The sequence below is a fragment of the Dryobates pubescens genome, chromosome 4, assembly GCF_014839835.1.
Source record: "Dryobates pubescens isolate bDryPub1 chromosome 4, bDryPub1.pri, whole genome shotgun sequence".
In the NCBI taxonomy this organism is placed as follows: domain Eukaryota; kingdom Metazoa; phylum Chordata; class Aves; order Piciformes; family Picidae; genus Dryobates; species Dryobates pubescens.
Genome location: NC_071615.1, coordinates 19952773 through 19979855, shown reverse-complemented (window position 1 = coordinate 19979855; position 27083 = coordinate 19952773). Strand labels below are relative to the sequence as shown.

General features: G+C 43.2%; 1 protein-coding gene across 5 annotated transcripts in view; it reads left to right on the top strand.

Moving 5' to 3' along the window:
- Positions 1 to 27083, top strand: part of TRAK1 (trafficking kinesin protein 1) — a 118505-nt gene that overhangs the window by 88100 nt on the left and 3322 nt on the right. For 2 of the 5 annotated variants that reach the window (XM_054160894.1, XM_054160895.1), the window contains 11 exons: positions 1038 to 1138; positions 2197 to 2305; positions 4148 to 4226; positions 4664 to 4794; positions 5784 to 5858; positions 6806 to 6943; positions 9095 to 9171; positions 11071 to 11307; positions 12249 to 12565; positions 16751 to 16966; positions 24435 to 24537. In XM_054160894.1, coding sequence (XP_054016869.1) covers positions 1038 to 1138; positions 2197 to 2305; positions 4148 to 4226; positions 4664 to 4794; positions 5784 to 5858; positions 6806 to 6943; positions 9095 to 9171; positions 11071 to 11307; positions 12249 to 12565; positions 16751 to 16966; positions 24435 to 24537 — 1583 coding nt within the window. Of the gene's footprint in view, positions 1 to 1037; positions 1139 to 2196; positions 2306 to 4147; positions 4227 to 4663; positions 4795 to 5783; positions 5859 to 6805; positions 6944 to 9094; positions 9172 to 11070; positions 11308 to 12248; positions 12967 to 16750; positions 17081 to 24434; positions 24538 to 27083 lie in introns of those variants that run through there. The other 3 variants (XM_054160893.1, XM_009898357.2, XM_009898358.2) reach the window with 2 other exon arrangements.

The following is a 27083-nucleotide window of genomic DNA, read 5'->3' as shown; positions in this document are numbered from 1 at the left end:
TTAGCTGATAAATAAAGCGTAGATGGATGTCTGTGTGATACGTGGTGATGGAGCGCACCCCTAGAAGTAATATCTTCTGACATGACCTACCCTTTTTGGCCAGGAAAGCCAATTCTCTCCTGTCCCAGGGGACAGCTGTTGCCCGCTTTCCAAGTCTCATCATGCAGCAAACCAGTTTGTGTGTGGGTCAGTATGGCAGTTACTGGGATGTGTGCATACACTGACTGGCCAGGCCAGTGTATCGCTGCCATACATCCAGAGTGGAGCATTTGATTGAGGAAGGTGGAGGACAGGCATGGGCTGCCTCTGCCCAGATCTATTTTTGTGTGGAGGGACTCAAGAGCAGCATTAGGACAAGTGCCACCAGAAATAAGCTGCTTACCAGGTGGCTTGATATGTCAGGCCATATGTTCTGTCAACACCCATCTTTCACACTGGCATTAGGACTCCTCCAGCTATGGATGCTGTTGAGGCTCATCAGGCTTCAAAGTCATGACACTTTTTCATGTTGAAAATCTGTCTTTAGTAACTTTCAAATTTTCCATTAATGCTGAATTTTTATTATAGGAACAGAATGGTAACTAAGACAACTGTCCCTAAGGGCAAGAGAGAAGAGAATTTATTTGGTACCTGTTTAATTCTATGTATTACAGAACCCAAACAAATCATTCTTGTTGTATAAAGTTAAGGTTTTATTGCTGTATGTATCATGGCATAAATAATTTAGCTTTACATCTCTTTAACCTTCCAAACTTGTCCTGACAAAACTTTCTGGCCAGCCCATGAAGCAGGTCAAATGGTGCCACATTCATAGGTAGGTGTCACAGTAACATGGATCTGTGCATGTAATGGCTCATTTAAAAGGGATCTTTTTCTTTCTTTCTAAAAATATAAAGGAGCTGCTGGTTCTGGCCTATTCCAGTTTTGGCCTCTTGGTTTAGTCTGAGGGTGATGCTTGGGAGGATAAATGACTGGCTGGTTTGTACTGGGTTTACTTCAACACGTGCCTAGACAATCATGTCCTGATCTTTGTGCAGGTTTCCCAGCTGCGCCATGAGCTCTCCATGAAAGATGAGCTGCTCCAATTCTACACCAGTGCTGCTGAGGAAAGTGAGCCAGAGTCTGTCTGCTCCACCCCGTAAGTCAGTCGATCTACAGCACTGGACCTGCCTCTGGTGCTAAGCATGGGGAGTTTGGACAATTCAATAGCTTTGAAAAGCACTGAAGTGCTCTCTCTGTTGGGTGGAGCTATACCCAGGACTCTGGACTTAGTGCATGGCACCAGCTGGACGTGTTTGTGCTGGACCAGCTGGCTATCCAGGTGCCAACGAGGCAGGAAGGGACAGTGTGGAAGGAGGCTGCTGACACAGTGCTGCAACTTCCACAGGAACTAGGTCACTGGTGGCGAGACAGATGTAGGTCCCAATTACAGCACCCCACTACACCACATATCTTTGCATGCTGTGGTAGAACATTCTACACCTGTGACCTTTGCACTCACAGAACTGCACACAGGGTGCTGGGGAAAAATTCCAAGCAGAGGAAAAATCAATAATGGTTTCTAGCCTGGGTTCCAGGCAGTTACCTGTATGAAGAGCATGGCAGGCTCTGAGGGGCTGTCTGCCCTTGCTTGCAGAGTTATTGCTGTGTTGTGGTGAAGCATGCACAGTGCTCATCGGGAAGCTACTGGGTTGCTCCCTGTAGTAAGTTGGTTTCATTTCTCATAGCCTTGGTTGTGTAACTTTGCTGTAGGAAACAAGTGGCATAATGCATACATTAAAAAAAAATGTTCTCTTTGAAAATCACTGCAGGGATATTGGTGCCCAAAAATACTGGCATGAACAAGCATACTAGAGAAGAGCAGATTGGGATTGGATGTTAGGAACAAGTTCTGCACCATGAGGGTGGTGGAACACTGAAGCAGGTTGCCCAGGGATGTGGCTGGGGCCCCATCCCTGGAGATATTCAAAGTGAGGCTCAAGAGGGCTCTCTGCAACCTGATCTAGTTGAGGATGTCCCTGCTGACTGCAGAGGGGGTTGGACTAGGTGACCGTCAGAGGTCCCTTCCAACCCAGACCATTCTGTGATTCTGTGTGGCTTCATCTGATTCTGAGGCCTCTTCTTGGACTGTTCTTCTGTGAGCCTGGCCATAATACAGGTGAAGATGTTAAACACAACTCTTGTTTTCGTTGCAAGGCTGAAGAGAAATGAATCTTCCTCCTCCGTCCAGAACTACTTTCACTTGGATTCTCTTCAAAAGAAACTCAAGGACCTTGAAGAGGAGAATGTTGTGCTTAGATCTGAGGTGAAATTGCTCCCTTTGTGTTTTGCTTAATACAGTTGTTCATTTAAACACTCAAGTGTAGAGAAGTGTGTATTAGGAGTTGAGCTTGTCTAGCTGAGAGGATATCATTGCACCTGTGACACAGATCTGTTGGTAGTTGTTTTTATCACTGTCATTTATCCTTCTAAATGAGGGAAAGGCTGAGATGTGGAAGCTACAGAGAAAGCTGTTTGCTTGCCAATAGAAGGTGCAGGATTGTGGGCATGTCTTGGAGCCCAGCACTGCACCCCTAAACAGATCTTAAGCACCTGACCTGGTAGATGTGTGAGAGGAGCATGAAGCTTGTAGGCTGGCACGGTCTCTCTGTTACAAATTCAGTGTTTTTCAAAGATTGCCAGCCTAAATTTGCATGAAATGCCTTTAATTTGTGTTTCAAGTCAAGCTGTTGATGCTGTCAGTTGAATGTGGTTTTCTTACCTTTTTTCTTTCTGATAATGTTCCATTTGTTTCCCAGATGACAGTCTTTTAAAGTCTGTGTACTCTTGCCTCTCTGTCAGAAGGAATACTTCAGTTTAATGCTTTATGAATAATTCTATCTTCTCTGCTTCTGCCTGAAAAATGAGATGCTGGAGCATGTCCAAAGGGCAACAAAAGCTCTTGAGGGGTCTAGAGCACAAGTTGCAGCTGAGGGAACTGTGGTGGTTTAGCTTAGAGACAAGAAGGCTCAGAGGAGACTTCTTGCTCTCTCTGCCTGAAAGGAGGTTCTAGCAGATGGGGGTTGGTCTCCTCTTCCAAGTAACTAGTGACAGGACCAGAGGAAATGGCCTCTAGTTGCACTGGAGAGGTTTAGGTTGGACATTAGGAACAATTTATTCACAGAAAGGGTTGTCAGGCCCTGGAACAGGCTGCCCAGGAAGGTGTTGGAGTCATCATCCCTGGAAGTATTTAGAAGATGTGTTTTGCTGAGGGATGTGGTTTAGTGCTAATTTGGCAGTGCTGGGTTAATGGTTGAACATGATGATCTTAAAGGTCTCTTCCAACTTAATGTTTTTATGAATCGTGAAGAAGTTGTGCAAGGAAGGTGAGTAATAGGGTGGCTTGAGGATAATGAAGGCAGGATTAGAACTGAGAGAGTGACTACGTCAGGAGCTGTTAGGAGAACCCCACGCAGTGCTGGCTTCCAGGGAGATGCAGTTTGTGACAGCAAGGCACAGGACAGAGTCAAATCCAAACCCCCTGAGCAACACAGTTCTCTACAGATGCAGGCTGTGCCTTTTCAGGCCCAAGTGTTTGGCAGAGATTACAGACCCACCAAGGGGGTGCCAGATGGAACCACCTGGGTGTAGCCACACTCCTCTTGCCCCTGGAACTAGGGCAGAAAAGGCACTGCAGGGAGGGAGGTAGCACTGAGGTTTTCTGTGGAATACACAGCTGGAATGCCGGAGCTTTCATCTTCATGGATTTGAAATGCATGAATGTTGAACTCAGCCATTTAAACCAAGCACTTAATTGGTTTGTGATGATACCTAGCTTTGTCCAGGTGGCCTCAAGACCTGCATACTGCTCGTTTGTATACTCGGGGTTTTTCATTTTATTTTTAGTGCAAAATGCACAAGTGACATCTAGTGGAATATGGTGACAGTGGTGCCAGCTTTTCTGTACAGTCATGTCTCTGCTGAACGTTCACCCTGGCCCCTTTTTCCAGAACATGAAGGAGGGCAGGCAGTGACAGTAGCTTCTCTCTGTCTTGCTGGAGGAGTGATTAGAGAAGGCTGTCTTTCTGAAGCAGATGGGGATGCAGCAACAGACCGGCAAAGAACAAACCTGCTAATGTGCCATATTTGATGTGGATTTCTTGACTAGGCCTGTCAGCTGAAGACAGAAACAATTACGTATGAAGAGAAGGAACAACAGCTTGTCAATGACTGTGTCAAAGAGCTAAGTATGTCCCAATTGCTTTTTATTTCTCACTCAAGATAGCTCTGTTCAAAAAAACAAAAACAAACAACAAACCAAACCTGAGTCAGATCAGTCAGTCTTGTTTTCTTCTGATACTTACTTTCCTTACATAGATGGTTGTGAGGAGAAGATTTCTGGCTGAAATTTCACAGTAGAAAATTCTGACTGTAAGCTTAGTAATTCTCAGCTGCAAAATAGTTGTGCACTGAAAAAAGGTTAGAGGAAAGTGCAGTCTCCTTTGCAGCACGAGGACCTGGCATCTTTCTGGTTTTGTGTCATGCTGCTGTTCTTCATAAACACCTTGCTGTTTACTGGGGCAGGGTTCTGCTGAATGAAGCAGTGCTATTCTGAAAGGACATCTTGCTGTTTGCTTTTCTGCTCTGGGGTTTGTAGTGTTAACTGTAATCACTTGTCTTAAAGGGGATGCAAACATCCAGATTGCCAACATCTCTGAAGAGTTAGCAAAGAAAACCGAAGATGCTGCCCGGCAGCAAGAAGAAATCACCCATCTGCTCTCTCAGATAGTTGACCTGCAGAAAAAGGCAAAAGCTGTAAGGAATCACTTGCAAGAACCCTGTTGTGGTTTGCTGCTCTTGTATCTGGAAGACAAGTTACAGTCCTCTGTGAATTACAGGGGAATTTTCCACCCTCTTTATCTGGGTGACCTCATTTGATGTTTAATATGTAGCCTACATGACTAGAAAGCATCAGTTTATTAAAGGATGTATCTGGAATATTGTGTCCAGTTCTGGGGCCCTCAGCTCAAGAAGGACCTCATTGAACTGTTTGAAAAAGTCTAGCACAGAGCCACAAGAGTGCTGAAGGCAGTGGAACATCTCCCTGCTGAGGCAGCTGGGGCTCTGTATCTTGGAGCAGAGGAGCCTGAGGTGTGCCCTCATTCATGTTGATAAAGATGTGCAGGGCAGTGTCAGGAGGACAGAGCCAGGCTCTGCTCAGGGATGTCCAATGACAGGACAAGGGGCAGTGGGGGCAAGCTGGAGCAGAGGAGGTTCTATGTGCGCATAAGGAGAAACCTTTTCACTGTGAAAGTGCTGGAGTCCTGGAGCAGGCTGCCCAAGGAGGTTGTGTAGTCTCCTTCTCTGGAGACTTTCAAAACCCACCTGGATGTATTCCTGTGTGTCCTGCCTTAGGTGGTCCTGCTCTGGCAGGGAGATGGATTGGATGATCTTTGGAAGGTCCCTTCCAACCCCTACCATTCTGTAATTCCGGGGTTTCAAATATTAGAGATGAAATTCTTCAGTGAACTGAACAGCTTTGCTGTAAGACAAGAATGTCAGTGCACGTGTTTCAGTGGGCATTTACTGATTTGTTTTAGTCTTTTAGGTTCATTTAGCAAGGCACAGACTAATGCTGAGCTTACTCATGTTAACATTTTGCATGTTTTTAAATTAACATGCAGACTAACATTGCTACAGAGAGGGTCTGAGGAAAAGTTACAGTTTTCTTACTTACCTCACTTACAAACACCAGCAGAGGACAAACGTGACAGTATTTCTAACATTTTTTTGCCATATTTTAGTGTGCAGTTGAAAATGAGGAGCTTGTGCAGCATTTGGGAGCAGCTAAAGATGCCCAGAGACAGCTCACAGCTGAGGTGAGTACCTTACTTAGGATTACAACAAAGTAGTAGCAGGGCAACAGCTGTTCACTTTACTACTTGGTCTGAGCTGGATCAGCAGCATTAAATAATTTTGCCTGACTTGTATGGAATGGAGGAGCTTTGCTGTTCCTGGTAGAGATCAAAACCTTTCTTTCCTATTCTCTTCTCCTGCAGCTAGCACAAGTTTTGAAAAACTGAGGCTTCTGGATTGCATAGGAACTTGTTTAGAGCTTGCCTACTCCAGGCTGGCAGTTTAAGCCTGTTCTGAATAGTTTCATAGAACAGAAGAGCTCATTCAGACTGAAGGCAGCCCAGGGCTGGTGTGTGTCTGCTGCATGCTGCACTCAAACAAAATGGACGAAACGCAGTCAATGAAGCTTGCTCCCATCAGTATGTGTCTTGTGCTTGGCCTGTGTGCTCTTGAAGGTGGGGATGCCTATGGAAGCCTTCATACTGATGGACCTTTTGTATCTGTGGTGCTTCACAAAGATTGAGCTCGTGCTTTGTTTCTAAATGTCTGAGGGGTGGGTGTCAGGATGAAGGTGCCAGGCTCTTTTCAGTGGTGCTTAGTGATAGGACAAGGACCAACAGGTACAAGTTGGAATACAGGAGGTTCCACCTCAACAAGAGGAGGCACTTCTGTATGGCGAGGGTGACAGAGCACTGGAACAGGCTGCCCAGGGAGGTTGTGGAGTCTCCTCTTCTGGAGACTTTCAAAGCCCACATGGATGTGTTCCTGTGTGACCTGCTCTGGGTAATCCTGCTCTGGCAGGGGGTTGAACTGGATGATTTCTGGAGGTCCCTTCCTACTCCTAACATACTGTGATTCTGTTCTTTTTCAGGAAAGATATCAACAGAGTCTCTTCCTGTTATCCTTTATTAGGCTCTTTATGCTAATAGTACAGCCCATAACATCCAGGACTGCCTTTTATGTGTTACAGTTACGAGAGCTGGAAGACAAGTACGCAGAGTGCATGGAAATGCTTCATGAGGCTCAAGAAGAGCTGAAGAACCTTAGGAACAAGACAATGCCCAATGCCATATCACGTCGGTACCACTCTCTTGGTCTCTTCCCTATGGTAAGCTGACTGAAGAAAAAAACCTGCAAAGACCAGGAAACAACTAACCAAAGGAAATCTATTTGCAGCTTCAGGGGTAGGATGCTAGGCCAACATGTGTGTGAGAAGTAGTATTAAAGGGCTGATCCATTTGTCATACCTGGTTCTCAAACAGTGGTGCCGTGCGGTGCCTTGTGTTTTGCTGGTGAACTACACAGACTCTGCTTGCACTGTGAATCATGGGTGGTACTAGTAGCTTGTCATAAAGTTCTTATAGATCTTCTGTGCTGTGGTGGCTGATTTCAAGTAGGAGCTTCCTACTTTTCTTCAGTATCCTTAGAGATGTAACGTTGCAAATGTTTTCCAAAATGGCATCCTTCTTGAACAGGTTAAACATGTGCCTGGGTTAGGGCCAGAGAAAATTCAATGGTTGATTTGTTGCTAATATATAAGATGATAGCATCAGTTAGGGCAGTGCCACTAGAATTGCTAGCTTTGCCCCCCTGGTTTCATTTGATTATGATGTGGTACATTTAAGTCATGGGGAATGTGCAATCCCCTCAGTCAGATGAGGAAAAAAAGTGGATAGAATGTCTAAGTAAGCTCAATGCCTGTCTCTGCTTGCCTGTGTATCTCTGGAATGATTCCATTAGTTCTGAAGGCAACCATACCAGTAAAGTTTCTTTTGTGTTACATGAATATAATCAAGCAGCAGAATCTAGCCCTCTTTGTCTTTAGCCATGTCTCATCTTAACTGTTGAAGGAGAGCACAGATTATGTTTATGCTCACAAGAAGAAAATTGTCAACAAAGTCTTTGTGTTCCCTTCTGAGACTGAAGATGGGCCAGTTTAAAGTGCAGACATCCAGCAACACAACCTGTACTTGCACAGATTCAGTCAAAAGCTAAACCAGTGCTTTCTGGAATCTTTTTGTATTGAGAAAGGTTTTTCTCTTTCATATAAAAATAATTTTAGAAGTGTTGAATCAAGGAGCTAATGATCATTTAGATTTGTTTTTGTTTGATGCTGCACTCAATTACAATTAGGCAGTAAAACTTCCTGAGCAGCAGTGGAAAATGGATAACCTGTCCCTGTTAGCCCTGTGGGTGAAGAATATAATGCTTGGTGTCTTTTTGGTAGGTAGCCTGGTAATGCTGTGAAAGGGAAGAGTGTGTTCTGTTTCTTCTAAATGAAAACAAATCAAGTAAAATGTAACACACACCCCTTTCACGTGTATTACTGGAATTTAATCTGGGAAGTTGAGGCAGCTGAGTTCTGTTGTTACCTGTAGCAGTTTTGTAGGATTTTAGGCAGATGTTCTGTATCTTTAGGGTGGTAAGTACTGTGGCAGTGTGAAGCTAAGCCATTGTTTGGCAGTCCTGTAGACATATTCATAAATCTTACAGTTTTCCAGTTAATTATAATTTTTAATCATAGAAGGGTTTAGGTTGGAAGGGAGCTCAGAGATCTAGGTTGGAAGGGAGCTCAGAGATCATGTACTCCAACCTTCCTGCCATGGGCAGGGATGCCTCTTACAATAATAGAATAATAGAATTAACCAGGTTGGAAAAGACCTTTGAGATCATCAAGTCCAACCTATCACCCAACACCATCTAATCAACTAAACCATGGCACCAAGTGCCTCATCCAGTCTCTTCTTAAGTGATGGTGACTCCACCACCTCCCTGGGCAGCTCATTCCAATGGCCAATCACGCTTTCTGTGAAGAACTTCTTCCTCGCATCCAGCCTAAACCTCCCCTGGCACAGCTTGAGACTATGTCCTCTTGTTCTGTTGGTGGTTGCCAGGGAGAAGAGACCAATGCCCACCTGGCTGCAACCTCCCTTTGGGTAGTAGTAGAGAGCAATGAGGTCTCCCCTGAGCCTCCTCTTCTCCAGGCTAAGCAACCCCAGCTCCCTCAGCCTCTCCTCACAGGGCTGTGCTCCAAACCCTTCCCCAGCTTTGTTGCCCTTCTCTGGACACCTTCCAGCAACTCAACATCTTTCCTAAACTTAACTAGACTCAGATGCTCAAGGCCTCAACCCTTGAGCAGCCTTTTAAACCCTTCTTTGTTTTCTTTTTTTAGTTATTCTTTTATATAAGTAACTATTTTCTGGAGTGGCAGCCTATTAATACTGTGGTATTGTTTTCTCTTTGTGCTTGTTTTCCCCAGGATTCGTTGGCAGCAGAGATAGAAGGGTCAATGAGGAAAGAGCTGCATTTAGATGAACCTGACTCTCCGGACTTCGCGTACGACTGACAAGCTTTGGTTCCTAATTGATTGATCGTGTCTGGAGTTAACTGTTGTTTGTTGAGAAAGGAAAAGACAGGAAGTAGTTGAGCTAGGGAGTTAGAAATAAATCTTCCCAGCAGAGTGTGAATGATAGAAAGGAAAAGAAATTGTTGGTTATTGGCGTGATTGTGTTTTCTACACTAAAGCTGCCAAAGGAAAACACCTCTAGATAGGTTTTGCCCTGTCTCAGGAACTTCTTGTCCTCATTCTTGAGTGCTGAGAATAAGTTTGGGGTTTTGTGTTTTAGGTTTCTTCAGTTAATGATAGGGCATGAGTCCAATTTGACAGATTCTCTCTTCTGGTTTTATAATAGAATTTGCCAGGTGATTACCATCTAATCCAATTTTTGCTGAGGGAACAGCAGTGCAGGAAGGGATTTTGAGTGGTGATGCCCATTGTGCGTGTGTGAAAGTTCTCCTGAATTAAACAATAGAGAGGTTTGAAACAAGTTAAGTACTTGTGACAGTCCAAAAGCTATAGATAGATACAACCAGGCAGAAATGGCCTCACTGACGCCAATTGCATGTGTACTCCAACAGGTTTATCTCACCTATTTGTCCAAAATGTGGCCTGGCTAATTTGAAACAAGATAATCTCATTTAAAGGGCTTCTTAGAGAAGCAGAGTTTACAAAGAAAGCACAGTCAGGGAAGGTACAGCAGCCACTTTGCAGAAACCTTCTAAATGTATTTACAAAAAGCTTAACAGATACTTAAACCCTCCATGAGCACGAGCCAAGCATTGTAAGTGAGGCTTTGGCAGAGTGAAATGCTGACTAGAGAATACAAGATCAGAAAGAGGAGAGCATACTCAAACCCCATGGGATCCTTTTGCCCTTCCAGAGTAATCCAACTTACAGGCAGTTTAACATCTTTAGAATGTCTTCTATATTGCTATGCACACACCAAAGAAGGATACCTTCTTTTTTGTTGTTGTTTCATGGCTTGTCTTGATCTTTATTTGCTTAGCAGTAGTAATTGTCACCTCTGTGGGACTATTGATTAATAGATGCTTTTAGATTCAGCCTCTGAAATAGAACTATAGACTAGGAACCTACATTCAAAGGTTGCAACTGTTCAGCACTTTTGGACAGAAGGAAAGAAATTTGAAATGGCATAAGGCCTGCTGTCATTGTTATCCCTTAGCAATGCTGCTTTTAAGGGGTGGAAGTGCCTGGAAGGGATGTGCTGTTCTCATCTTCAGCCTTTGCTGAACCACAAAACAAGTCAGCATTGGCACTTCTGTAGCATGATGCAAGGCAAGGTTTATTTTGTCAGGAAATTTGTGCTGAAGTGTCATCTGATCTTCATTTTGAGGTAGATGAACGATGTTTGCTATGGACAATAGGGATAAAGAATCAACTGCAGGAGCAGGTCAGCCAGGGTTTCCAGCCTTGACAACCTCTCCCTTGGTCCTTTATATTTCTGAATTGTTTTTTCAAAAGGTTGTTAAGGGGGTTGGAAATTGGTTTCAAAGATACCAGACTCAGCTTGCATATAGGTACTCAACAGAACAAATTTGAATTATCTTTTAAAAGGTATTAACCAGTTCATAGCTGAGAATTGAGTGGAGACCCATATTGTGTGGAAATGACAAGCAATGGCTTTAAGCATAGCTGATGTACTGAAATGCTCTTTCACTTAATGTTGTTAATACCTGAGCAGGTCCATGCACATGATGTTTGAATGTTCTGTCTGAAGTATATATAATTATTAGATTGATGGACTGTGGGACCCGATGTATAGCACTGTACAGAAACTCCAGAGACAAGGTGGTTGGTGGAGCTGTGACTAGGAGGCCTCAATAACGAGCTGTGTGTGCACTGGGTGCTGATGGACTGTGCCTGTGTCTCACCAGCCACCAGAAGCGGGTCTTCGAGACGGTGAGAAGCGTGAACCAGGTCGTCAAGCAGCGATCCATGACTCCGTCACCGATGAATATCCCAGGCTCCAACCAGTCCTCGGCTATGAACTCGGTCATTTCCAGCTGTGTCAGCACTCCACGCTCCAGTTTCTATGGAGGAGACCTCTCTAACATTGTGATAGACAACAAGACCAACAGCATCATCCTAGAGACAGAGTCCACTGACAATGGGTCAGTACTAAACTTTGCTTTTTCTTTCTTGCTGACATAAAGGCAAAGTCTTCCCCTCTTCCTCTTTTTTCCTTGCACTGTGCAGTTAACACAGTGATGAACACCTTGAAAAGTTACTTCAGTCTGTCCCTGCAGCTGTTGAGCACTCCTATTTAATTAGAAAATAGAAAGTTTTTTGAAGCTACTGTGCTTAACCCATACATATTGTAAAATGCAGCATCACCAGATGATGTAAAACAGCTCTTTGTCTTTGCAGCTGTGGGTCAACACTCCAAATTAATTAAATTTCCACAAGTTTCCATTAAGACCAGGGAATTCTGATCTAAGTTGCAGCCACAGCTAACTCTTTTGATCCTAAATATAAGTAAAATATGTGTAGGTTACCTCATAGGAAAACTTGTGAGTGAAACCCACCAGAACTTTGCATTTCTAGGTACTTGTTCTTTGCCCCAGTACAGTTCCACCCTCTGCTGTGTATAATTTCCAGTACAAATGACTTAATATGTCTAAACTAAGAATATTTGTCAGCATGATACACTCTTGTGATTCACTGTGGTGCTCTTGTATCATTGGCCCTGTGGTATGTGGCCTGCTTACATGAGTTTGTGTAACTGTGAGAGACACACAACAAGTAGACATCTCTCATTTCTTTGTAGGAGGAAGCTCTTAAGTAAAGCTCAGCTTTTCCAACCAGGAGTTTCCAGGCAGGAAGTAGGATACAAAACCATTTTAGTATGAAAGAGACAGAAAAGACTGATGTTTACCTTTGAGCTCTTCAGAGAAGTGGCAAGTTGTTCCCAGGCATAGAAGTTTGAAGGTATTGCTGAAGGTCTCTAAACTGTCCCATGGAAATTTTAAGCGTCTCTAAGAGTTTTATTCTTCTTTCTTTTTCCCCTCCTTTCTTTGTTTTGTTTGTGTGTGTGTGTGCTATTATGTTTCAGAAATGAAGACAGGATGAAGAAGCCTGGAACTCCAGGGACTCCAGGCTCCAGTGACCTAGAGACTGCCCTTCGTAGGCTGTCCCTGCGGCGGGAGAATTACCTCTCGGAGCGGAAGTTCTTCGAGGAAGAGCAGGAAAGGAAACTGCGGGAGCTGGCAGAAAAGGGTGAACTCCACAGTGGCTCCGTTACCCCCACAGAGAGCATCATGTCGCTGGGAACTCACTCCAGGTTTTCAGAATTCACTGGATATTCAGGAATGTCTATCAGCAGTCGCTCCTACCTGCCAGAAAAGCTTCAGATTGTGAAACCACTAGAAGGTGATAACAAAGGGCCTCGGCCTTTATCTGTTCTTCTTAGTGACTCTTTGTGGTCTCTTATCCATCACCAGAAAGCAGGAAACCTTTGCAATACCTACTCTTTTTACTTTAGAGACAGTAACCCACGCTGTTGGTTTGAAATCTTCTAACTGCTACTTTTTTTCCCCACAAGCCTTAAAAGTATTAGGAAACACTTCCAGCCAAGGCAGTAAAATAAATGTTACAGAGGCCGCACATGAATCAGGGCCTGACCTAAACCTCAGTGTGGCCATTTCTTATTTAGACAAGGAAGGTGAATCAGTGTCTGAAATTGAAGCAGCTCTGGAGTATTAATTAGTTGCTCCAATCTCAGTTCTGCAAATAGTCCAGTTGGTCTAGTAAGACTGTTTTTGTGATGAAGAATTGCCTCTGGACTTGGCTGTGTAAGTGGCCACATGTGAGTCTCTATGGCTTTGGGTTTCATGTGTGAAGTACATGGGGATTTTTTTAAGGTCAAATTTCCTCCATATGATGTCTCAGAAAAAGGCAAGATATATGCAGATGGTAGTCAGGGCTGGAGCTTTGTTTCCAGGTGCATTTCTCTGCTCTAACAAAGCTGACAATAGGCTGCCTCATTTGATTCAGGTTGATTTCAGGTTGTTGCTGGAAGCTAGCTGAGTAAATCCATTGAAGTTTGAACTGAAAGGAAGCTGTTCTCCTGTAGCACTTGGCAGATACACTAGTTACATCATTTAGCTTTGCTTTCTCTCTTTTCCTTTAACAGCACTCCTGTGTTACATTACATTGTCTGTGTGTGTTTTAATTGCAAAAGTTCCATTGTTTTTCATCTTTTTAGAATAAATTTTTTTCATCTGTAAGGAACATTTAGCATGACACATACTCAGAAGCAAAAATAACCCTTCTTGTGAAGAAAGTGAAGTGCTGTATCTACCTGTTCAGATGAAGCTAGAGCCATAGCACACCAGTCCATACTGTTGGCAGATTTGAGTAGTTTGTTCTCATGACTGCATTTAAATGGTCATAAAAATTCTTGTACCACACGAGGGAAGGGATGATGTAGTTAAGTTTCAGTTACTGCTTGCTACCACTGTAATAGATTACTGTCACCATCCCATTATATCTGCTTTTTTCTTCCAATAAACTCTTCAAGTCTTTATTATCTTTCTGTCTGTCTGGGTTGTTTTTTTGGGTTTTGTGTTTGGTTTTTTTTTCTCCTGGTTTTGTTAATTGTTCTGACTGGATCTTTTCTTTTTTTCCCTTAAAATGATTGCAGCTTTTGAAGTACTTCTCAAGTTTGATTTCAGCTCATTTGTAGCATGCTTGTGTCTGCCTGTTTCCTAAGTTGTAGTGTTTGTCACCTTTTCTTAAACACATACTTATGATTCTGTTCTTCATTTCAGTTTAGTTTCCTTCTTGAATCTTTTAATGGAATTTAGTATTGATTTTGGTTTGGTTTTTTCCAACTTCATGGGTACTTCCAGCCTACTGTCGTGGCACTTGGTGCCATGGTCTAGTCATGAGGTCTGTGGAGACAGGTTGGACTCGATGATCCTTGGGGTCTCTTCCAACCTTAGTTATACTGTGATACTGGGGTAAACTGATCTGCTGTACCTGCAGACTGTTGTCAATGGTTGTGCCTTTTGTTTGTATTACTGCTTTCCTCAGGGTGCTCATGCCATAAAATGGAAGCAAAATGAAGATGAGCTCTGTGAGGAATTTCAGACTAATACTTCTGCAATCCTTTAAATGCCACAATTAAATAAATAGGGTGACAGAAGCACGAAGAATGGAATCTTCTGCTTTTGCACCTTTAAAAAGGCAAACCAAGCAATGCTTTCTTTAAGCCAGATAGAATGCTTGCTTGATGTGGCTTGCTTTAGTTACAGTCTAGTGGGTGCTTTTTGGTTGGATTATTTTTTAACTATGCAGCTGCAGCTGGTCATGCCACAAGCACAAAGCAGCACTTCCTGAGGCATCCTGTAGAAAAACTACCACCTTGGGCTCATGATGTCTTCATCCACTTGGTTGCAATTGTGGCAGCAACACACCAGAAATGTCTGAGCATGCAGGTATCAGGAGCAGAAAGCCAAATTCCATTGACTCTATTCACATGCTTGTGTTGCTCTTAGATCTCTTCCTGCATCACCTTGGCAGTCCCTCAGCTACATGCCAACTTTTTCTGACAACATGGTTTACAAAGCTGTCTAGGAGGAGCCTGGACTGAATATGGGCCGAGGTGTTGTATTAATTTGATTTTTTTGCTGCTGTTTCTTGCTGTTTGTATAATGCAAGTTTTGCAATGCTTTCTGCATTGATGCTGATTTTCAGGAGGGCCAAGTTAAGGCTCCCTTCTACACAGTGTATGAGATGAAGACTCAACTGGGGTAGCCTCCTGTTTGTGGTGGAGCCTATGCCACTTTGATTTCCACTTTCCAAAAGAAATTAATAATGTGGTGTCAATAGAAGTGGTACAGCTCAAAATGCAGATGCTCTGGGGAAAGATTCCACCTTGAGAAGCTTGCATGCAGAAGTTAACCATCCCCAGGATATTAGACTTCCACACAGCGCCAAAAGAAATTTTGATTTCTGCTCTTTGTTTTGAGGTTATTGTCATACAGCAAAGCTCTACTCCTTGCTAGGGACTTGACAGCATCTTGCCCTTCTCCACATTCTGGAATATTTCTTTGCTATGGAAGGAAAAAACCTGACCTTTGTGACAATTCAGAAATAAATACAAGTTACAGAGATGTCTTTTCCCTGCAATTATTTGTTCTCAGCCTTTTTTCTCAAGCCTCAAGGGTGCCAATCCTCTTTAGTCCTTCAAAACTCACTTTACCCTATCTTTTAATTTTACTTCTATTTAATTATCCAAAGTAATCTAGCAGTAATCTCAGCTAAAAATTACAGATTGTGAAAAATGAGCTTAATGCTACTCACTGACTGTAGTCATTCTGAAGACCTTCTCTCCTGTGTATTTCATGTTTGCAGTAAGCTTCCTGTAATGGGATATCCTCATTATGAATTGAGGATTTGTCCCATTCCATGGGACTTTTCTCAGATACAAAATAAGGTATTTAAGGGCCATCCATTTCCCAGTTATTACAGTATTACAGATTTACACACACACCATGCAAAGATTTGAACACTCTTGGGCTTTGGATGCTGGTGAGACGTTTGTAGAGCAGCTTGTTAAATGAGTCAGTGTTCTGCTTTGGGGAGATGGGACAGAAGCAAGACAAGTAAAATTGCTCAGAGCTGGTAGAGGTGAAAATACAGATGTTTTGGTTATGTCATAGGATCTGGAACATAGAGTTTTAACACGGTAGTGATTGTTAGGCACATGGGAGAACACGGGTCCTTGGAGGGGGAGATCAGTCACTGCTTGAGTAATCAGATAAAGTCTCTGCTGCTGACAGTGGGTATATTTATTGAACCTGATGCCTTGCTGTTCCTGACTCATGGTGTGCTGTTGAATGCTGATGACTGAAGGTTTTTAATCTGTAAAATGTACCTCTTCCTCAAAACATTTTCCACCAAGGATGAAGCTACAGGTACAGTAGCATTTAGTTCGGCAGTAGCTGAGTTCCTGTAGCCTGGGGGCTCAGGTAGATGCCATCCAAGTACTTAGAGCTGATGTATAGGTCAGAGGTATTACCTGCCTTCATGTGCCTGGAGATGATGTGGTTTGCTGACATGTGGTAGAAAGCTGAAATTGCTGTGCAATCTACTGTGCTGTTAGCCAGCAGTAGTAAAATGTGGCAGGTTCTCAGCACCTTTCTTAGTGAGATTAACATGTGGTGAATGTTTCTCTTGGGGCTTTCTGTGGTGGTGCTCAGATGAACTGTTCAAGAGAAATTCTTAATTCTGGGCATTCAAGGGGATGAGAATGTTGATGGGGAGGAGATGTTCCTGTACACAAGTAAATGCCACATCCTACTGCCAGACTTTGCTTAGCCAAGTGCTGATGTCCTCAGCTTATTTCATACCGATGTGGAAATGCAGAAGAGGAGGTGATTCTTAGTTTTGATTCTTAGCTCATCTTCCTGAAGTATTAAACCCAGAAACATCAAAGGCTTGGAGCTCCCAAACCTTTGGTCTTTGGGAGAAATGAAGTGGGATTTTCTACATTTTAGGTCCTGGATCAATTCCTGATGTGTTTTGGTTGTCTTTCTGTTCCCTTTCAAGGTTCTGCCACTTTGCACCACTGGCAGCAGCTGGCTCAGCCTCACCTGGGTGGAATCCTGGACCCGAGGCCCGGGGTTGTCACGAAGGGCTTCAGGACCCTGGACCTGGACCTGGATGAAGTGTACTGCCTTAATGACTTTGAGGAAGATGAGACAGGTGACATTTCTTACAAGGGCCTAACTACCTCGACGCCAGTTCAGCACACAGAGACCTCAGGTGAGAGGTCACAAGCACAAGTGACTGTTTCAGACAACAAGAATAACCCCCGCCCATCTCAGGCTTTCACAGAGGAGATGCAGGAGCCCGCGACTGACGATGATGAGGGGTCTGGTGAGGGAAACTCATTAAGTCCAGTAAAACTGACAACTTTGCAGGAGTTTGATTACTGGGCCATTCTCACATCTCTCCAGAACAGCATCCATAATGTTGCTTTGTGTGTGGCATCTGCACGTTAGTATGTGCAGCAGTCAGAACATAACCATTCTAACATGGGCTCAAAATTCCTTTCTTTAACAAGCTTTTGATTTGACTTGGTTTCTTATTCCCCCCCCCCCCCCCCAGTAACAGCATATGTGGTGAATATTTTACTCTATTTTGATAAGAGAAGGCTGCTAAAAGGAAGTGGTTGATTCCCAAACCTTTGTGTGGCACGTGTGCAGCTTGTATGTGTACTTAGTGCATACTGCTCAGTGTATGTAATGTACAGATGATATGTGTTTTGTAAGCCTGGAGTGCAGGTATTCTTCTGACTGTTCATAAGAAGTGATGCCATGCTTCAGATTTTTGTGCTTTGGGAGAAAACCAAAGACTAAATGATGACAAAAGGTGCATCTAAGTTGCCTTTGCTGAAACAAAATGGAAGTGCCTTGAGAATCAAGTCAAGAAATTCTGCAAGTTCCATGCAGTTACCTCAGACACAGTGACCTGTTTTTAAATTGCCTTTGAGATAAAGAATTAAGAGGGTGTTTTTTATGCAGACAATAATGACACTTCCCTCCATACCTCTCTAAAACACTACTAAATTCTATCATTCATATTAAGCATTTTTAAGGGATGCAGTACTGCGTGAGTTGTTTCAGTTAACATTTGTGATCTATTACTGCACAGGGTTACAGCTTCTCAGCCCATGGATCTATTCTGAGTTTGTGTGGTTTCTTTTTTGTTGTTAGGGTTTTTTTTTCCTTTGGATTGGAATGGAATGGGTTGGAAAACTTAATTAGTTTTGTTTTCATAAGCTATATAGGAGACTTAGTCTTTATTAAGATTTGCCACTGGTAGAGAATTCTAGGTAGTCCAGAATCAGAAAACTGTCAGAACTCCTTTAGGTTTCTTATTTTTACATAACTACTTCAAATTGAGACACTTCCTTCCCCCTTTTTGTTTTCTGGAGTCAATCAGAATTTTTTCTGTGGCTGGTCTTTGGAAGATTAGGTTGTCTCAGGGCTAGACAATAATATTTCTACTGTTTTCACAAAGTGGAGAGTATCCTCAGCTCCCACTGAAATGGCAGTTCAGTGCTTCCTGCTGTTGAACATAAGCTACTTTTTGCAGTCAGTTGTAATAAGATTAAACCTGAAATCATGAAATCATTTTGGTTGGAAAAGACCCTTAAGATCATTGAGTCCAAGCATTAACCCATCACTGCCAGGTCACCACTAAACCATGTCCCTCAGCACTACAGCTATACAGCTTTTAAATCCCTTCATGGATGGTGACTCCACCACTTCCCTGAGCAGCCTGTTCCAGGGCTTGAACATTCAAACCCTTGAACTTCCCTTTCCATTTGCAAAAATTGCCTTTATTCACAAGATCTGTTTCCCAGGGTTTAGTATTAATTTGGAAACAAACAGTGCCCCTGCAGGAGTTGTGAAGAGTTTTGGATATTATCCAGGTTTTCAATTGTTTTGAAGATTCTGAATAGGCAGGCAATAGTGTTCCAGTCGAGAGCTACAGGCCTTCTAACCTGGGAACAAAATGTCTTGGGAAATACAGTGCCAACAAGGACTGTGCCCAGCAGTGGGAGTCATCTTAGCCTTTTGGGTAGGTGTCAGCTTCATTTGATGTGTGCTTTGAGGCTAGCACCTGACCATTTTTTCTGGAGATGTCCTCTGGTGGAGTACCACAGTAGGTGTCTGCCTTTACTGCAGTTTTGTAGGTGTGCAGTGCTGCTCAAGATGAGCCCAAGAGAAGTTGTTCTAACATTCAGGATCAGAGAGCAGCCATTGCTGATAGTGCCAAAGGTGTCTTGTAGCCAAAATTCAGAACAAAGTTTCAGTTGTTTCTTGTGGAATGATGGATAGAGTCAGAAATCATTCTGACTAAATAAGAAGTTAGTATCCTTGGATTTTCTGTCTCTGTGTTGAAGCCTATAGTATCCATTGATACATAAAATAACTTCTTCACCATACATGCTGATTATGTCCCAATTATAGCACTGAATGTTTCACAAGAGATTAACACACACCTGATGAATGACCTGCAGTTGGTCTGTGAGAGCTACATGCTGTGTGTGCGCTCAGGAACTTCATGGAAGATCAGGAATTTTATGGAAGACAGCAAATTCCAGCATCTAGTTCTAGCCTCCTATCCAGGAATAGGTTGAAATTTGTGTGTCACTGATGTAGTCTCTCAGCATAATTGGAATGGTAAAGAAGTCAGGGCACAGCAATGCTTTTGTCATCTAGGACAAGTAAGTTTTGCAGCACAAATTTTTAGTCTTCTCAATTTTATTCTTCTTCTTGGGAAGTGCCAGCAGCATATTCTAAACCTGTAGAGAGTCTCTTTCAGGGGAAGAGGTAGGTGGTTGGTTAGGGTTCTTTGTTTCATTGTTTGTTGGGGTTTTTTAATTCATTGCCTTTCAGATTTCTCTTAAACAAAACCCCCCTAAGCTAATCCAAGCACTTAATGTTGTGAATGTTCTCATTTTGAAGCTGGAAGGGCCACACTTGATTTAACTTGCATGCTGGTATTGGGTGCATGAACACTAGTCTGTCAGTACTTTTGTTTGGTAGCTCCACTGATTAGAACAGATGTGCACAGCGTTATGGGGTCAGCCCTCTTGTACTTGGTGTTTAGACCTTAACCATGACATGCAGATCTTTCCATACAGATGCCTAAACTCACAAAACAACCTAAAGGATGTGTCTGATGTTTGAGTTGGTTTTAAAGCAGGGTTGCTGTGCATGCTTGTTGTACAGAAAAGCAATAAATGTTGTAACCCTTCTTAGAAGGAAGGTAATGCTGCATATTTGAATATATCTCCTTTTCAAATGGCATGGATATCTCCCAGCAATTACTTCTTTTAAAAAAGTCTGGTGGCAGTTGTGGAGTCTCTTGCTCTGGAGACATTCAAAACCTACCTGGACACATTCCTGTGTGACCTGCCCTAGGTGATCCTGCTGTGGCAGGGAACCTGGACTCAGTGATCTTCCGAGGTCCCTTCCAACCCCTGATGTTTTGTGATTCTGGGGATCACAGAAGCGACATCAAATGTTCTGAAGTCATTTTATATCTGACCTGCGTGATTGTAATGCACCAGAGAAGGAGACCTCAGCCAGAAGAAAGCTAAGGAAATCTTGCCCAGAGAATCCCTGCCTTTATTCTGGTTTTCATCTCTTGCTGTTTTCAAAAGCAAAATAAATCAAAAGTTTGGAAATGCAGATATTCAGAGGAAAATGTTATTGTTCATTCTTGAAGACACTTGACAGAAGTGATGCTCCTGGCATGGATGTGCTGATTCTTGGAGGCTTTGAGCATTCAGAGTTGCTGAAAGCAGTGTTTTTCTGAAGAACATCTGAAGGCACCTGAACACCTTTAGGAGAGCACTGTGCTCGTGTTTCACAGCTGTTATTTACCATCCATCTGCATTTTTGTTGTTGTGTTTAACTCAGGCATTAACTTCAGCACACCCTGTATTCTCCCTGTGCTGTCAGCCAGCAGTTTGCAGTGCACTGGGTGTCAAAGCTCTCACCTTCAGTCACCTGGAGGGGAGGAACTTGGCTACCTTTAGAGAGGACATGAAGCAGGTGTCTTGTCCTGTGGATCCTGATTGGATTTTATGACCAAGAATATGAAGGTGGTGTCATAGACTGGTAGTGGTGAAAGGCATAACTTGTGCTCTGAGTGATTACTCTGGAGGGAAAAAAGTGCCTCTTGTTGGGCCTTCATTGTCCTCTTCAAAAGCAGGCAGAGCTGAACTTTGCTTTTCAGCAGTAAAATGAACCCTGGATGCTTTAAAACACCATCTGTTGCTCCAAGGACTCCCCAGATCAATTGTCTCACCAGCCTGTGCTAAGGAGATGCTCAAATTCCACTGCTCTGACCTGAAAGAGCAGGAAACCAGGTTTCCTCCTTTGGTTAAAACACGCCAAAGGAACAACGAGCAGAGTGATTTGCTTCAGAGCTGGACTAAAATGTTACCTTAGTGCCGGTCTGGGTCAGGTCACACTCCGAAGATTTCTGATTTTATATATATATTTTTTTAAGTTCATTTTTGCATCACACCAGAATAGGTGTTTATATAAAATGAAAAGATCCAGTGGCCACTGTGAGCTCCCTGCCTCCTCCCTCTTCATCTGGCATGACAGTGGATTTGATTTTGAAACCAGTGGTACAAAAGGGAATGGTGTCTCAGGAACACTCTAAATATAACCTCCCACAAATCTTTCTCAAAATCCATTTGTCTTGACACTTCTCTGTGGCTAGGGCAGGCCACCTTTTACCTACTCATTTTGTGCCGTTCTCTGCACCAGCTGGTTGAAAATGCAGATTGAATGATTTTGTTGGGTGGTTCCCTGAGCAGAATGTGGTGCCCTGAATGCTTCTGGTTTGCAGTTTGCACCCAGCAGAATGGCCCAGATGCTCTTAAGTGCTGATGCTGGATCTGAAAGAGCTCTGAGCTAGGTAAAATCAGCTTCATGTTCTGAGTGGAATAAGCTGTTTTACCAGAAGATGGAACTCTCTGCACTCAGACTAGTGCCTGCCCTTAAATTTTTATTTTCCTTTTCTTCATCTTCAGTCTTTTAAAAGAAGTTTAAGATGTGCTTGGAAGAGGTTCTCAGCTGTGCTTTGCTTTTTTTCGCCATTGAGAGAGCCCAAGGTAAAGAATCATTCATGACTGAGAACACAAAATGATCCAGCAGCAGTCTAAGGTTTAGCTTGACATGGAATTTAGGGGGAAAAGCACACAGATGCACACTGATGGATAAAGCTCATGGTATTTCTGTAAATCCTTTTAACCACTTGAGTAATGTGCAGATTCTTTTCCATACAGATATGAAGCCTCGTTGTTAATCATTACAACTTTGAAAAGCAAGGTTTAAATAAAACTTTTGGCTGCAGACAGAGTCACAAGGAGCAGATCTTTCCATGGAAAACGCTACTTTGGTGTATGTACCTGTGAAGATACAAACTTGGTGTCTGCTTCTTCTGTATTACTGCCTCACAGATGTTGTATCAGCTCAGGTTATGCCCATTCTTGTGTAAAATGACTAGCTTGGGAATGAATCCTTTTGTGTCCATTTTACAAACTTTGTTCATTTCCAGCAACAGGTTCTCACTCTCTTTCTGTTGCGCCCAAAGGATGGAAAGTGCTACAGCAGTATGATACAGCCCATTGTTGACTGATGGAGGATGAAGCTGATACAGGACTTTTTTAGCGGTATTTGAGGGTGGAATACAGCCTTGGAAACTGATTAATTGATTTTAAAAAATCATTTCAATTTGGTTCCTCTTATTAGAGTCAGTGATTTCTCTACTTTTAGCAGCCTTCTCCTATCTCTGACTCATTGAGAGAGATGAGTCCTGCTTTTGCTAACACAGCTGTGTATCTTCCATGTGCCTGTTTCCAGTCTGAGGGGATGCCCAGTGGATAATACAGATGGGGGAAATGCACTTAACTGTATTGCAGCTGTGTGCTTTGGGTTCAGCTTGCAATCTTAAACAAGCATCACTTTATTCTGTTCTCTCTTCATCATCCAGGGATAATTATGTTCTTTCTACTCGATTTGTGTTGAAGTCCTTTGCTTTCTCTAAATAACCACTTTTTTTCCTGTCTAGTTATCTGAGCTCTTTTCTCCAGATTTTCTTTTAACTCTCTGCAGTGTGGAGAGAATCATGATTGCTAGGCTGTGCTCCCTTCTAGTAGTTTTTATAGTGCTCACACTAATCTCTAAAGCAGCTGGAGTCCTGAAACATCCTAATTGCCATCTCTGGAGGTGAAGTAGAGCTTGTTGTTCCTTTATGCTGTGTGGGAACCCACTCCAGTGGGGGCTTTGGAAATAGCCTTCTTTAATGTCTGGCAGCAGATTCCAGCACTGAGAGGTGACCTCACATTGTGTGCTTCACCACTTCTGCTTCCACTCTTCACACTCCCCATGCTCTAGCCTTCACACACTGCTTAAATGTGTTCTGAAAGGGCTATCTGACTGCACACACCGGTTTGGAGCTGTGATACTTCATATCGTCAAAAAGGGAACACAGCCACAACTAAGGCTTGCCTTGCTTCTGCTCAGCATCTCTGGAAGTTCAGAATGGTGTCTGGTCTAGCTGGTCTGTCTGTCCTTTGCACTGTGTTGAATCATTGTGTACTGTGATATATTAAAATGTGGCTTAATCAGGGAATGGCTCAGAGGGTTGGGCAGGAGTGGGAGGGAGGGAACTGCACACAGGTTTTACTGTGCATGTCTTTTGAGCACTGCTAAGTTTGATTACTAAGTCAGAGAATCTATGCAATCATGATATCTTGGATGTAATGTTTAACTCTGGGGTGGTTTTCAACCAGCTTTTCAGATGCATGGCTCTTAAATTTTGTAGTTATTTTGCACTGGCCACAGCTGCATTATCCAGCAGGTAAATGTAGCCACAGAAAAAGCTCTACTAAGAAGAAAAAAATTGGCCCAAGTCCTTAATTTATTTTCTTTTTTAAATTGAGCTGCATTGATTCTTCAGATTACTGCTAAGCTGTCAGAGTGGCACTTTTTTAAACAGCCACATTTATGGGGCACACGATTCACAAATACTCAAGAACTGCTGTGTTGTGCAGCTGAGGGCAGACATTCTTAAAGTACCTGAACACATGCACAGATGTCACAGGTGTCACAGATGTGCAGTAGTGGATCCAAACCCCACCACTTCCCTCACTGTAGCTGTCAAAACTCAGAGACAAACAGTAATGTGTGTCTGTCCCCTCCCCACTCCCAACAATTTATCTTCTTGTAGCATTAGCACACTGGATCCATTACTGAGAAGTAATGGGGATACCTTTTTGTGGATCAATCTAAAAGCTGAAATGCAGGAGCATCCAGAAAGCCTTGGTGCTCCTGAGCTGGTACTAGAAAATGCTGCTCAGGATTCCCCCCCATAAAAGCTGCTAGCTCAGATGAGGACCAGCTTTTCAAGCATTGCCTTGCCTAAATTTGGCTTGAGCAAGACTTCCCTGCAGTGCTAGTGATCATGGGGAAGTTTCAGCAGACCCTTGTAGCGCTGGCCTTGGAGTTCTAGATGTGTTTGTTCTGGAGAACAAGTGTCCATTAGAACACAGTAGTACTTCTGTATTTCACTTTTCTTGCATTGATCCTTCCTGAAGTACCTCATCACTTTTTGCATCTGTCTTACCAGCACACATAAGTTTGGTTTTCCCCTTTTTCTGTGTAAAATGCAAAGAATTTGCTTTTTTTTAATTTAGTACCTCATCCTGGGAAGTGCATGTCACAAACCAACTCCACCTTCACCTTCACCACCTGCCGCATTCTGCACCCTTCCGATGAGCTCACACGAGTCACACCAAGGTAAGGGTTTCCCATGGTGGCAAAGCACTCAACTCTCAGAGTTTTCCCTGTGAGGGGATGCAAATTAATGGCAGTAGGAGAAACATTAGCCCCACTGGTGAATTACAGCACCCACTCAAATTATTCTGCCCATTGTGAGTTATGTCAGCTTGATTTTATTTGAGAGGGACATTTTAGAGAGCCAGTGAAAATGTCTTTAATTGAGGTCTTACAGGATCAGACATAACTGGGCTGGTTTCCAATATCCAAATCTGATAACCTCTGATCCCAAACTAGTTGTAGTCCTCATGTGTGGATGCACAGAATGTGTGAATGCACAGCATATGGTCTCTCACAAAAAAAAGGAGGAGGTATTTCTGGGCAGGAAAAATCTGAGTCTTCAGCACAGAAGAAAAAGGGGATGCACAAAATGCAGGAAGTACGTGAGGAATGGAGGAGGAAATAAGCCTTAATGAGAAACAGGAAGCCATCTACTTTGTGTCTTGGTTTAATTGTTGGAAATGAGTTTAGAGTGGCCAGGCTGAAACTAATCAACTGGCTTAAATAACAGCAGTTGGCATGTGCAGGCAGTACGTGCCGACACAAGACAGTTCTGGAGCCTTACGGAAGGTGAAGACCTGACAAGCCAGAGGGGCTGAGTGAATTTCATAGAATCATAGAATGCTTTGGGTTGGAAGGGACCTTTTAAGGGTCATCTAGTCCAACTCTGCTGCAGTAAGCAGGGACTTCTTCAGCTAGATCAGGTTGCTCAGAGCCTTATCCAACCTGATGTTGAATGTTTCCAGGGATGAAGCATCTATCCAGCTCTCTGGGCAACCTGTGCAGTCTCTCACCACCCTCACTGCAAAAATAAGATGTTCTTCATTCTATCCAGTCTAAATCTTCTCTCTTGTCCTGTTGCAACAGGCCTTGCTAAAAAGACAGTGCCGTACCTGAAGAGGGAACTTCCCTTCCATAAATCAGCATTGGAAGAATGCTTTTTCTGTTTAGAATCACTCACTCTGCCCCTTGCAGCACCCCTGTGGAAGTGTTATGCAGGTCCCCATTCAGAGATGATGTGTTTAGCCTGGTGTAGGCATGAGCTGGGCATTGTCTGCCTAAGGAATGCATGAAAAGTGAGGGTATTAAATGTGAAAACCTGTGAGGTGCAAAAGAAATGGATGATGATTAAAGGTAACTTTCCTACTTGCCTTTCTGAACTTAGTTTAGTCATGGCTGGTTTTTCTTTACCTTCCTCTGTCTTCCTCTCCCCTCAGCACTGTCACTGTCACACAGACATCTTTTTATATGGCTGCAGTTCTTTTTAAACTTTCTTACTGTTGTTGAATTGCTCTTCATTGTGGTCATAATAAACTCCTTAATTTCTGGGTGCTAAACGGAACAAATCATCCATAAACTGACAGCTGAATCCAGTACATTTTCAGGTGCCCTAGGTACACCAGAGTTCATCTTCATTCAGGAGGAAAAGAGCAAACTGAGCAATGTGTTTTCAGCAGACATGTTGAAGGAGTTCATCCTTACCAACTATAAATGATTCTTCACAGGTCATATGAGGAGGATGAGGAAACTGCACTATGTCTGCTTGTGCTGAGAGGAGGCATAGGGCAAACACTCTGAGCCAGCGTGGCAGGGGGTGAGCAATGCTGCCAGCAGTCTCTGTCTTGGCAGGGTCACCTACAAGGAATGTTAGTGTGTGTGGCACCAGCTAACCCAGAGAGCTCTGGTATTTACTACCTGGTTGTGTTTAACCTTGCCTCTAACCCAGGTGCCGCTCTAACCTGACTGAATTCCATCTAGCTCAATGAAGTGCTCATTGATTTGTTTCTTTTCTCAGTCTAACCCTGCAACTGTCACTAGGCTGAGTTGCTGAGGCCAGTTGGAGTCTGTGCCTGTGGCTGTGTTCAGGAAGTTCAGCAGTGTTGGTCAGTTTGATGGGGAGACTATTTTCTGGTGAAAGCAATACCATAATGATGCAAAAAAAGAACGCTCCCAAAGCAACACCTACATAAAACCCACTTTTTGCAGGCATGTCTGATGGCTTTTGTTGTACTTTACTGATCTGTCAGCACAGCTACACAATAAAAATCCTAATTAAGTATCTGTGCAACTGAAATCTGGAGCTGGAGAGAATGAAGCTGTTGGAGTTAATAAGCTAGTGGAGGGCTATAGTTTTCATCTCCTGACTAGAGCATCCTATAAGCCTGATAATTAACACCCCACATATGGCTTTCCATAATGTGCCTGGTCCTACCCTGTAGGAAGTAATTTCACGCAGTAAGGTCTCTTTGTTTTCTCTCTCTCATGCTTTTAACAACCTTTGTGTTTAGCCAGTGTGGGAGGTGCATCACAGTGGCTGTCACTGCTCTTCAGTTCCACCATGAACTGCAGCAGAGCTGTGAGGATGCAGCTTTAATCTGAGCTGAAGGGAAGAACAGTTATCTAAATTCCCTCTCTTCTCAGCCTTGCTTCCTTAGCTCTGCTATGAGGAGTCCTCTTCCCCTGCCCCTGACTGAGTCCAGGGAGAAGGAAGGGGGAGAGATTGCCTT